General features: G+C 41.4%; 1 protein-coding gene across 3 annotated transcripts in view; it reads right to left on the reverse strand.

Annotated features, from left to right (window-relative positions):
- Positions 1 to 14,161, reverse strand: part of gdpd5b (glycerophosphodiester phosphodiesterase domain containing 5b) — a 35,628-nt gene that overhangs the window by 18,647 nt on the left and 2,820 nt on the right. For all 3 annotated transcript variants that reach the window (XR_012961337.1, XR_012961338.1, XM_076144677.1), the window contains exon 2: positions 5,474 to 5,653. Coding sequence is in view for 1 of the 3 variants with exons in the window: in XM_076144677.1 (XP_076000792.1) it covers positions 5,474 to 5,590 (117 nt within the window). In the remaining 2 variants the exon portion in view is untranslated. The remainder of the gene's footprint in view (positions 1 to 5,473; positions 5,654 to 14,161) is intronic.

Below are 14,161 nucleotides of genomic sequence, written 5' to 3' on the forward strand. Positions count from 1 at the left end.
ACCAGACTAGATTCAAACAAACAAAACGACTTCCCTCAATGTTGACTCTGTACATCAGGGACATCTTGTTGCATTTTGTTTAATAACATTGAAATGCACTGAAGAACGGCTGTGCGCATAAGGGGAAGCATATGAACCATTTTCGGGTTTGGTTAGGAAGACGCACCAATCCAAATGCTGTACACATGCCGGATTCACAGACACCACGCAGTTAAATGAGATATTCAATTAGTTTTCCATAGCTCAACTCAGTTTGCTGTCATCTAACACGCCAACGCTGGCCAGAGAAAAATATGGTGTGGGATGGACCGCATTTAAATATTCTTCCTCACAGATAAACACTGAGGCACACAAACATGTTGGTGTAAATTAATTCACTTGTAGACTCATGTAGGAGTTTAAAAATACGTGGGAGTGAAAAATAGAGAGCTTTGGCTGCATTAAATGGAAAAAGGACCAAGCTTATTGTCTGTTCTTCTTCTACTGTCGTCACTGCTTCTTTCATTCCTTTCATTGCTTTGGCCTCCCCTCTTTACTTGACTTAACACCTTGGCCCTCGATACATTCCTGAACGTATCCAGATAAGACCCCGGCATTTGACACAATGAGTGCTGCACAACTACATCGCCGTGACAATTCAAACAGCATGTGCAGACAAAGGAAGAAAACACCTTCCTAGTGAAATGAAGCTCCTTTGCATAAAGCATTTTCATTGTCTAAAAACAGTCCAAGTTTCTGTTGCTGTATCTTCTGTCATGTCCATTAATATTATTTCAAGTGAAGGAGGGACAGGGATCAGTACCAGGACAAATATGGTTGATCTGTCCACATATGTGAGCAGTCAGCAAGGCAAGCTGACCCTTTTATCTCAGCATGGATCTAACCGACTCTGGCAGTGAACCAAGGATTGGAAGGATTGCAGTAAACAATATCTTGGGGATTTCCAAACTATACCAAATCAATGAAATAATGTTTTGAATTTTCCTTGTCCTAACACGGACAACAGAGTGCTTCACTGAGGACAGATGTTTTAGAGTAAGTGTACTTTCACTTATGACAAATCACTGAAAGATTTAAATCAAGGGTTTCGTATCATTTGAAATATTGGATGGAACATGTGTAATAATTGGAGTCAGCGGAAATGGTGTATTCTAAAACTCTTCTAGTGGCAACAGAGAGAAAAAAAAATTTTTTCACTAAGAGCCTCTCTTCTTCATCTTTGAGTGAGAGAGTGAGAGTGAGAGTGAGTGTGAGAGAGTGAGAGTGAGAGTGAGTGTGTGAGAGAGAGAGAGAGAGAGAGAGAGAGAGGCTCGAAGGCATATGGTAAAGGCGGATGTATACGTGGATGTGATCATTCAATCAGAGGACAGCAAGCATGGAAAGGTGGTACAGAAAGAATGACATGTAATATTGTTGACTTTTGTTCTGCAGTTAAAGCTCTAAGTGGATCAAAAGAATGAGTGCTACCATAGTCTTTAGAATTGAATAGATGTTACAGATCCAAACAAAAAAATAATAGGGAAAAACAACCCTAACCCTATCCAAGAGGGCGCTGTATGACAAAAGAGAGAGAAAGCAAACAAAATTAACAGTGTGGTGGAGGCAGAGTGGACTCATTGTTAATGCTGTGACAAAGGTAACTGCAATCTTTATACCCGAGGCCATTGTCTTTGTCATCTATCATTTTACAGACTGGGGCGAACGAGGACCACAGGATCACTGACAAATGAAGACAGAGCAACCTTGCTTGCTTCTATTTTTGCAGCCTTTGTGTGGATGAAAGGTAAAGACTGGTTAAATGGAAATACTTTCAATAATTACTGAGAGGCCAGATCAGCTTGCGCTGCGTGACGTGGGCGGTCTTCCTACAAAGCACCTTATACACGCACAAAGGCAGCTTCAATGAGACAGTCAGTTAAGCTGAACGACTCATTAGAGCGTTTAAAGATGAAAAAAGGAGTGAAATAATAAGATCTACAGGTGGATTATGAATAGGTGTACCGTTGTTTCAACGTCAGGGAATCACAGAAGCCTGAGAACCGAGAATCTGAGGTCCAGTTACATGTAGGTGATACCTGTTCTTGCTTGGTCACACCGTTTGCATATTGGGATCATTAAAGTTGGAGTCCTACATGACATCACCTCACCCTATGCTAGGGAGTGTTGGAAACAGGTCTTTGGATGCAAGAGAAGATACACTTGTGACGCTTCTCAGAGTACAATTTTAGCCTCAAGTTCAACAAAATTTGAGGAACGAATACTAATTTGCTTCTACTCTTAGAATTACAATAAGAGTGTTGATTTATGTTTGAGGGTTCAGACTTGGTCTTAGTGCCTGCTTCCATTATTTAAGAATGCTGAAGAGATACCCTAACATGAATGCTGTGTTATGGCTCCTAGAGCCTGCAATTACAGTACAGTGCAGTGATCCAATAAGCTCATTGTATGTGACACTGTGCAAGATATGGAGCTTTGTTGGAATGTACAAAAACAGGTTTGATGCATTTCAGATTGTGGGATGACTGGTGTATTGAGATTTCTACTGTACAATTAGTAGGAAACAAATGTGCAACTACCAATGCGTCATCAACTCCATCTGCTCTGCTGTCACATTTTGACAACTGAGTGAAAGAACTAACATGTTTTGGTCAAAGCTCTGACAACTACAGAGCTAAATCTGTTTTCTTTTCTCATTAACCTTGAGGTTTGCATACTGAGCAGACATCACTGTAGTTCTGATTTCATAACGCTTGATTATAACCTCAGTGAGTCCTGAAGATGCTTCCACATAGATAGTTTATTTAAAATTTGACTGTAGCCTCTGGAAAATCTTGTGGCTGACTCTGGCCTTCTTACTCAGGGGTCAAGGGCTAAACACCACCACCACCACTACCACCATGGTCAAAACAAAGGATGGACACTAACGCTGAACAAAATAATGCTGACTTGGCACTCTCCTATCAGCTCGCCCGAAAGACAACCACTTCAAACAGGAAACGGAGCTACGTAGTGTCGAGTTTCCTGCAAACAGGGGGGGGCTGGGGGGATCAATAAATCTTTAGTCCTGCACTGTATTTTATATTATGCAAGAATACCATTTCTCCTATGACTTATTTGCGTTATAGAAGTAATGTAGTTTCATTTTGGCAATAAATTTAATTTCCATAAGTGTGCACCCAGGGACATGAATTCATTGTGACCCAAGTTTCTGCTTGTGAGCAGTACAGTATGTGGCTATAAATAAGCCATCCAACTAACAATGTGTGTGTGTGAGTGCATGTGGGTACATACTGTATGTAGGAGTTTGTTGCATCAACATAACCCGTGTGTCCTTGGACAGCACAGATGGAAAGAAAGGTGAGAACAAATAGCTTGCCTTGGGAAGGCTTTGGTGCAGTTTTTTAGCCTGTGCCCGTTTACTGGAAAACATGTTGGGAGTCACTTATGACTCATTGTGTATTAATGCATGCATGTGCCACACCCTACAGGGGTGAGAAAATGTTTCTTTCAGTTGAAGGTCTTTTAGTTAAATTGTGGTACAAGTACTAGATATACATTTTTGGGCTGTTGCAAAATTAGTTGACAAGAGGCTTGTGTACAAGAACGTACAACGGTTACCAGATTATTGGACTTCATTCTTTACCGATGCAGTCTGACTGATGTGAATGATCCCACATTTGCGAATCTGACCTTAACTGCTGGTCCTCCATTGCAACAGAACATGCATTTGTGCAAATATAAAAAAGAGTAACACAAATCACACAATGAGATTAAACAAAAAATGTAATATCTGCAGCTCTCTGGAGCTGACAGACAGCTGGAAACAAAGGGGTACTGTAATGCTCAATAAACCTCCATGAAAAAAATCTCAAGGTTATTGGCCAGGGGACAACCCAGCAAGGGCATTTCAGTGCAGGATAATTATCCTTTATAAATCAATGTTGAGAGATCCGTGTGGGGAATCCGGAAACCACAAGGGATTTTGGATACTGCATTGATATGCATGACAACCCTGGCACTGTGGCAGACAGATGTACTTTCAAATATTTACACCCTCTAAACCAATATCTTGATCCTTTGAGCCATGAAAGGGAACCACATAACAATTACAACTGTAGCTTTCCTATTCAAGCTTGCACAGCAACCAAAACTGCAGATAAAAAGGTTCTTTTCAATAGCAACGATTAGATTAAGCTCATGTATAAAAAAAAGACAGATTCAGGCCATCAGACCATTATAGACCAGATTATATTGCAATTTAGGCAATAAATCAATTTTTGTCAACAACATATACAGCTTAAGGTATTTTAAAATTGGCAGGTATCAAAGTATGGCTTACTATGAGGAGCAGACCTAGATAATATGCAATTATGGAAAACGTAATTATCTTAATTGGCGTATGAAACCTACTCATGCGTTTCTTCAACATGAGCACTTACCTCAACACCGCCATTACACAACAAATTATTCTCAGAGGATCCAATTAATTCTATCCATGTATCAAAATACTGACAAATATGATCAAATCAGGGTATTAAACAGTATTAAGTTTATATGAATGTAGTGATCGATCATAAACACACTGAGAAATACTCATATTTGGATTTCTATACCGTGTGCCTCAACTTTTTCAATATTGAAATTCAATATTACATCCTAGATTTAACAATGTGTGTTCTTTAAAGTAATGTTATATCCCAGATCCATAAAGATCGAGACACAAGGCTGACTACAGTATTCCAACCAAACAATCCCAATGACCAGCACAAAGCACTCAGTATATTGTGAGTATACAACAATGATTTTGCTACCAAAGGGGTGGAAATGTTGCTTGCTTGCAGCAGCACCAGTTGCAGTGTTATTTTGTAAAAGAAATAGCTGTTTTACCCATACAAACAGATAAAAGACTAATTGGAAAAATAACATTAAATATATATATTTTCATAAATATACAATTACAGACCAAACTGGTTGCTGGTGGAATTGCTCTTTTACGGAGTGCCGGCGCTGAAAGTGGCCTTGGGCGTTGGACAACTGCACCCAATTTGAAACCAAAACGACCTTGAACTACCTCACATGAATTAAACATATTTTACGATTTCAATCCAACCATGTGTCCTGCTTGGGATGAAAATACTAAACAGAAGGGCAAAGCACATTTTAAGGTTAAAAGACAAAACAAACATGCAGCAGCACTGCTTGTGACGCATCCTCAGTCAAGCGCCATCGTTATTTGACGCAAACATGGAGCGACATGAATCGTCTACTAACCACTGTTATTCTGACTGCATCCAAGGTCACGCAGCATGCACAGTATGCCTTTGCACTATGGGCCGGATTCAGAGTTTCCCCTGAAAGAGGGAGTGGCTGCAGCTATCCACGATTAAGGTTTGGGCCTGGCATGGTTTCCCCATTACTGACAGCAAATGATTGTTATTAGTGCAGTTCACCCAAAATGGAGACCCCCTCTCACCTTGGTAGTGTTATCATGGGACCGCTGGTAGCGTTTCCAGCGACAACCATAAATCCCGGTGATACATGACAAACACAGCTGGCGCTCATAGACTTGTAAAGGTTGGTGTTTCACCATGCTCCTTCAGTCACTCCTCATCCAGCTTCCAGAGCTGGAACATCCCACTGCCAGCAGAGGATCCTGGAATATAAAGGAAATCAGACTGATTAACATTTGTGTTGTGCATCATGAATGGAAATCCAGAGATCTAGGCTGCTGATTCACACTACTTTGTACATTTCTCCGTATACCGCCAGACCCTGAGGGTAGTGAAAATGCCAACATACTGCACATACTGTATGTAGCCAGGATGTAATGTAACAGTGACATTATGCAATGTGGAGGAGCAGCAGAACACCACAAGGCTTTTGAAAAAACGGTTTCCTTTTCACCGCCATCTATTGCTGTGGTTCTACCCCTGGCAGCATGAAGCACCTTGAACTCGGATGGTCGTGACCGATAACTGTTTAATAACCTCAGCCTGCCAACAAGGTTCTGCTGATTTGGCACTGCAATCTGCTGTAATGACAATGATATTCCATCAGGGCTTACAATTATCACAAGTTTAAGTCCCTGTCTCCAGGGACATGAGGCAGCTGGTTGTGCTGCAACTGCAAAACACACACACACCACAGTTCAATATCAGTGTAGTACAGGCAAGTACAATAGCAGTACATTAGAGCCAAGGCTTAGGGAAACCATTATAAATAATGAACACAAACATTGGTTTCTAGGGAAGAGGTTGATGATATGCACTTTACCTTACAGCTCGTAAAGCTAGGATATGGCTATATAAACAAAAATAAAGTGACAGCTGATGTTTAGAGAAATTATGTATGTTAACTACTGCCTTCCTGCTGTAATCAGGCCGTCTCAGGCTCTAGGCAGCTGCTCATTAGCATCTGCAGCAGTGGCCGTGTTTCCTGTTATTACTTAAACTGCTCCGACGTGGGCGGGACAGACCCCGGGGGTATCAAGAACCTGACCCAGCACAGCAAGATCACAATGGACTTTGACAGGCAGAGAGCTCAGTGCTGCATGGCTAAAATAGATCATAGTAGTACTCATAGTGTATTATTCTATTTTTAATTGGCCACAAAACTGCTAAGGGCTACATCTATCAAATGTATATTTGTAGTGACTGCAGTATAAAGGCGGAAATGCATCAATCATAAACATAATTAATGCAAATATTTGCCTGAAAGGACCAGTATAAACACATCAAATGGTCTCACACTCTCACAGACTGACAAATTAAACTTGTAATGGTGATATTCACTGATGACGTTCTTTGCCAGTTGGACTGTTCTATAGTAACAGCATCTGGGGCCATATTTAGGACAAGTCAAATAGCGCTTGCATAGTGGGGTCTTAAAAGGCTGCAGCAGCTGCAGTCTTATTAGCAGCACTTAATTCAAATGAGCTGCACTGCGACTGTGCGGACTTTACCTCATCAGCAGAAGCAACTTCCCTTGGCAAACTTGAAGAAATGCAGCAAAGAATTGATTTAATATCCCTGGTCACAGACTAATCACATCTTAATGGTTTTTAAAAATGTATACATATTTACCCCAACTTATTTGCATGTGGTGCTTCTGCACAGACCAACATGAAGCTGTCAAACTGAGGAGCAGTCAGAGATTTGGACAGGACCAGCTCAGGCACTGCTTGACTAACAACGGTTATTATGCTCATCTCATAGCTCTTCTAAATAAATCATGTCTGTGGAGCAGATGAGGACCACAGGATAAAAAAAAAACAAAAAAAACATGCGATTATTTAGACTAGAAAAATTAGACAAAAGAATGATTAAATGGTATCTTAATCAAAACCACATCCCTCCTGAAACTGCTGTGATTAATAAACCTCAAACAAAGATTCCTTCAGTCCAATCAATATCTAACACGTGATTTCAAATCTAAGATAAAAGCAGGATAAAAGATACATATTTCACCTGTATCTTTTCCTTTTTGCCACTGCTTTAATAAACATTAGTTTGAATCAAAGGCAATGCTGATTTGGCCGTTCTTGGAAAACCTGAAAGGTATTCATGAATCATGAGTCAAGATTTGACATAATACACAAACCTGCAGCCATGCAAAGTATGGGGATGATAACTTGCATTTGAAAAGATCAGGAAACAACGAGCATGATCAACAGCTGCCGACATAATAAAAACAGACAAAATATGTGTCTGGGCATGCAGGCCAAGCCTTCAGTGCAAAGCAAAAGACAATCCTGTAGTTGACACAGTGAGGCTCCAATAGTGTGTTCATCAAGATGTAGTAACCACTACTTTCAGGACTGTCATGTTGTCACTTGTTGACAAATTATAGTATTTGAACCTGTACCCACAGCAATGCCCCCGTGATGCACCAAAGTGGTTAGCGCGCTTTATGCTGCAACTTGTTAACCTCCCTAAAGCTTCTATTCATACCAATGTGGCATCATTGATTTCCTCAGAATCAAGAATATCACATATACATACCTCAGCTATTTCAACTGATCACAACATCAAATCACCTTTTAAGTGTAAACTGTTTATCTGGGATACCATCATAATTAAAAGACATGAAAACTGAAGCACTTGATTTGCCACCTCGACATCTACCTCTCATCATTTCCCCGCCACTCTGTAGTCAATAGTAACTCCAAGCTATACACTGTATGAAAGTGTAGCAATTAATCCTCAATGAGCCAACTTATTAGCTAGATATGATCCGCTGGAGACGATTAAACCTGAAGTTTATAATAGTGACTTGCATTTAAAGGATTTACAGCAGCAAGATGATCATTTCAAACAATAAAAGGGGAAAAAATAACAAAATAAATACAAACTTTTACTCCCCAGTGTAAATGAATGAGATCATTCCAAGGTCATGAATTTGCATTGTCATGTTTTGCCACCGAGATAGCAACATCTCAGACCATAGTTAAGTGTAGAGCTGTGACCACCATAAGGAGTGTGGGTGCTCCGTCAGTGCCTCACTGTGTCACACAACAACAACCAGACCACAAATGCCCAGACTCTAGTTATGGTCATGGTTGTTTGCACACTTCAGTTTACAAGTCAAAATATTCACGTTTGGAGCCACTTAACATTCAGCACTGCATCATCTCAAATGCCCCTGTATGACCAAGGTTAAGGGGATTTAAAAAGTGAAGTAAATACGGTTTAAGTGGGACATTGTCTTAATATTTGACACATTTATCTGTCACAGGGTAGCTGAGCGAGAAGAGGAGATACGGGGGTGTAAAAGACCCCAAAATTACTGTTGTCATCTCCTTTTTTCGCTGCCTCACTTCCTCCAGGAACATTGAGGGAAAACAGTCTGCAGGGGAGGAAATGCTTCAGCAGTTTCCCAGCAGCAAGCAGTGTCTTCTTCAGACCAGGGAACTAAGGGAGAGGCCAAGCAGCAGAGAGCTGTGGGAGCAAAAGCCCACGCAATAATGATGGGGGTAAAACATTCTTAAAGGAAAAGCTCACCAAAAAGACAGTTTATCTTACATTCTCACCCTATCGGAACAAAATTTAACTCTGAACAAGGAGAGGACAGAATAACCTTATACTCCAGTGAAGGCAATACATTGATTTATATTCCAAACATTGTCTATAGGGAATGATGTGAGTGAATGAATTGGCATAAATTTGAGTAATACACCTAAATTCGATGATATTATCAATTCCATCCACGTGTTAATCTCTCACGCCTGAGCCTTGATGACAGTAATTGCAAGGCCACCGGCAGAGATTTCCAATAGCGTACCGATACCCTGTGTGTAAACAGCAAATGTACGCTGCAGCTCCAATTTAGGCCTCTCACCAAATGACAGAAATATTTTAGCTCAATCAAAGACGCGTAAATTACATTACAAACGGAGGAGAATGAGCAAACACTAGGTGGTAGAGAGAACACTTCTGCGACTACATTCTAGTTGGTGGCCCATTTGCAGAGGCCTGATCCAATTTTATGACTGAGTGATCTGAATCGCTCATGGAGAAGTGCCGTACACACCACGTTAACAAAGCACCATGGAAACTTGGCTTCACAAAGTGGCACCAATGATGCCTGTGAGGGAGTTGATTAGTGACACATGGGTGATAAAGCAATCATAACAAGCAACGGAACAGTCCCAACATGAATGCTATTAAAGCTGGATCAGCAGTTGCACCTCAGTGGAGTTTCTTTCACTGTGGAGCCTCATTTAAAAGGAGAGGCAATACTGAAACGTACAATGCTATTGCAGTGGCGTACTGCCTTAGTTTTCTTTTAGTGAATAGACCTGAAAACACACCCGATGCCTTCAGAAATTGAGGAGTATTATCCATGCAACATATTATTCATATTCTTAAAGGACACATCACTGGCTAACCATGGAGTGAGTGAGTGGAGCATTTATCTCTCGCCTGTGCTTTAGGCCCTATCACTAGAGTTGTGCTCCTTGATAGAGGGCAAAGAATTACCAACTATCAGAGCACAGGCAAGTATGCAGACTTGTGCGCACAGCCCTCTAATCATCCAGACTCTCTCAGTAAGTTGTAAACAAGTCTGAAATGGCCCAGTCATCCGTTATAACAAGTGACAGCTATCACACTTGCAGAGGAAACTCAAGGAGATTTGGTTCACAAACTTCGATCGGGAAAAACAGTCGTATTCATCACCTGCACAGAGAATTACATGTCAACAAAGTTTGCAAATACAACAAAATTAAAAACAGAAAAGCTGCACGGGTGATAAGTAAGGTAGGTGCTATACAAGTGTAGAAAGACACGGCAAGGGTACAGCAATACAACAGCAGAATCAGTCCCTCCAGAATCCGTGCTTCCACAATCAGGGAATTGAAACTGTTCACTACCGCCGACACTGGCCTTTACGGCACCGGCTACAGCTTTAGTTCAAACGGGCGTGTTACTGCATCGGCTCCAGCAATGTTACTTGGGTTTCGTTCCGGAAGCAATTTGTCCAGCTTTACTGCTCCAGCTGATTCAGGCACCATTTACTTAATGAAAGCTCTGGTCTGCAACCCATTCCCCACCAAGACCAAAGAGGTTAGGGTAGCTTCAACTGAGGCAATTGTGGAAACTAATCAACTGAATGTAGTTTCACATGTTAGAACAAATTACCTAAAGCATGTCATCACATGACATCACATCACATGACATCATGACATCCCACATGACATCATGACATCCCACATGACATCATGACATCACAACATCACACCCCAAATGACATCACATGTTCCTTGCCCCATATGACATTACATGACATCATAGCTGAAGATGCCCAAATCCTGCTGTGGGTAACTGTCCCGCTCATTTACATGCCTATTGATTAATGATGCTGAAACAGACAAATCCATTGTACCTGTATTCTTGACTCAATGTATGGCGATAACGAACAAACCTGCAGCAAGAGCAACCTATTAACATAAGCATTAAACAGACGCCACATAAGGAGAGCAGGCTGATGGACCAACAGCCCACTGTTAAAGAATGACTGATGTGCAACTGAGTTGACCAGACATTTCAGCAATGTCATAAATTAAAGGCAAGCTTTAAAAAGGAAACTCTCAGGCAATGTCAGGGGAAATAGAAAAGCCTTACAGCGAGTAGCCAAAGCCAGCTAGTAGGACACATCATTGTGAGGACGGAATCAGAGGTTTGTGCATAATGCATATAATCAAGAATTACATGCAAAACCTGAAGAACAATGGCCAAAACTAGAATGGCACAAGCACATCCAGGCAAGTGGAGGCTTATCAAAGCTGACAACTCATCAATCTAAAATTCTGGGTCAAAGATAATCCAAACAAATATTAATCTAATCATAGTCCATTATTGTCTTCAAATTTGAAATGCAGCAAAAAGGAAGAGGAACTGCAATCCATTGTCATTTATTAGAACAAACAAAAAAAGGATGAGAAAACCCGCCCACTAATTTCAGTGATGAGGAACAGGGGTGGAAGTGGGTCAAATGATGTGTGGCGCGCTCCCACTCATTTTTCATTTAGGAAAGAAGCAGGAAGGGCTTTGGTTTCCATGCTGAGGAAGGTCGATCCGATGAGGAAAGGTGCTATTCTGACAAAGACGTATATGTGGGTTTGACACTGCAGGGCACTGGGGAAACAATATGAACACAGACAATAAAAGCTAAATTGCAAGCCTTGGGTGAGTGACGGGAGGAGCGGTGGTCATCGATTTCAGTTTAGGGAAATGCATTTTTCTTTCCCTGAGGAATCACCTGATGTAGCATGAAACAAGGGATCGACCCCTTTCAGCTTGGATGGTTCAGAAAAAATGTGATCGGGTTTTCCGGGTGTAACCTGCAGTTATCTTTTAAGGTGATATGACAGAATCAAAAATGCCTCATCCAATCATTTTTTTAAGTTTTATCTGGACATCATCACTGTCTCCATTTACTTGAGCTGAACACAGAAAATGACTTGAGTTGGAATCTGCTAAGTAACTTTATTATTAGGCAGCTGATGGTGTGTGGTCACCTTACAACACACAGTATGTACTGTATGTTTGCATAGTGTCTTCTCTTCACCTTTAGTACAGGCTGTGATTTTGGATGTCTGGCATGAAAGTGAAGGGGGACCCAACTGAACGTGACTTGACATGGTGCCCATAAACCAAAGGTTAAATATAATGGTGTCCTAATTACAGCTTTTTAATAACTGCTACATAATAATAAGGCGCCTAGCACATAACTGGAGTTGAGTTAATAAAACAGCATATTCAAGACAGGCTCTACTCAATCTCCAAAGCAATCTGGCACAGCGGCAAGGAAGCATGCCAGTGGGCAGGGAGCGAGGGAGTTTGGATACCAAAGGAAAAACACTCATCATTCAGCAGTTTGGGGACCATCTTCATCATATTCTTCAGTTTCATGGCCAAATGGCTGACAGAGTCCCTCACTCAGAAACATGAACAACAAACACTTCAGTGCAGTAGAGCAGAATCCCTTATCCCTTAGTCCTGGTCAGTGCCTACAGTTAAATCCCATAAACTGGTGAGGGCTTTTGACTGGCATTATGCTCAAGGCAGGTCCAGGAATTTCATCATGGACTACTAGGATAACTACCACACCATCTCCTCCAGCCACATCCTATTTAATATCCCACTGCTTTCTGCTAAAGATGCACCAGGAAAAGGGCTCAGGAAGGTTGCCTCATGCTGGTGATACTGTGGCCTGGAAAGCAAACAGCTGACAAAGGCATCTGTGGCATGCAGAGACCTGGGGAGAGCCATTGTTGTGCAGCATGGGCAAATGGGCCGCCACAGCCTTGGGTCCCTCGAGCTTACTCTGTTTTTGTTTTATGGTCAAGAGGAAAGAAAATAGTAGATGGACTGGTACATTTTTATCAAGGTACCATCTGTACATGTACAAAGGGCTTTTCACCACCATCTGTGTGTGTTGACATCACACCGAGTCCTGTCCTCTGCCGGGCAGGCAGCGCCAGACAAGCAGGTGCCACTGAGCAGCTTGCCTTTCTGACACACACAGAGAGAGAGAGAGACAGAGAGAGAGAGAGAGAGAGAGAGACAGAGAGAGAGACAGAGAGAGAGAGAGAGTGGGTGGGGGAGAGAGAGAGAGAGATAGGCACTTTCCTCTCATAACAACTGTTGTCTCTTTCCTTTAAGGGGGCTGATTTGGAGCCCAACATGTTAGCCAAAGGGCAATACACAGAAACTGAAGATATGAAAATACATTAAATGGATTATTCCCCATTCTAAAAGGATTTATATCCATTTCCGTCAAAAGGCAAATGTTTGAATCCGAGTGAGTTTCTCATGGTGGGAATATTACCAAGAAAGAAAGAAAAATAAGCAGAGGGATCAAAAGGGAACACCACCTTTGACATAACTGTGCACCTCCCAGTGTGTGTGTGAGATTGGTGCTTTGAAGAGAGCTCAAGTTGCAAACTGGGAAACACTGAACACAATTACCTCTAACGCTCCCATTAGGGTAAACTAATCCCAATCAACACTGGAAATTCCACATGTTTAATTAATGTCGGTGGGTGTGTATGACGGCAGTGTCGTCAAACTATTCAAATTCCCTTAACTCGCAAGGAAACCGAGGTTGATGCAAAAATATAATAGTTTTTACCACACCCTCTTGGGCGATCACTGCAATTCAACACTTCTCAACTAGTAGTTTGTTTCACTCTCAGTGTCTTTATACTGTTGGAGGAGCCAAGGCGTATTATTAGGTAAAATAAAGCAAAGCAAAGTGTCTGTTCAGTTCATTAAATATGGAATAAAGACTGGTGATTGCCAATTAGTTTGAGGCTTTTTGAATGAATTAAATCACAAACACAATTTTTGATCTGCAATGCGGAATGTTTGTTATTACTGAAATGATTACCATGGCAACACATTGAGCTCACTTAGATAGTAGGCCTGGTGTAGGCCTTTCTCTTCTTGTTCTACATAGAGATCTGTACAGACTTTCATAAAGCTGCAGCATCTTCATCAGCTGGTTGCTAGGCCATAAAAAGGGGCGGTAACATCGCAATGCAGTGACCCTGAGGAAACATTTTTTGAGACATTCAAATATAGAAACGATGAACGAGAGGGCGCTGACAGGCTCCGTCGGCAACAACCATGCTGCTGCTGAGATATCCATTGGTTAAATG

Source organism: Genypterus blacodes, unplaced genomic scaffold (assembly GCF_046128005.1).
Source record: "Genypterus blacodes isolate CSIRO-AG114 ecotype Tasmania unplaced genomic scaffold, CSIRO-AGI_Gbla_v1 ptg000003l_1, whole genome shotgun sequence".
NCBI lineage: Eukaryota > Metazoa > Chordata > Actinopteri > Ophidiiformes > Ophidiidae > Genypterus > Genypterus blacodes.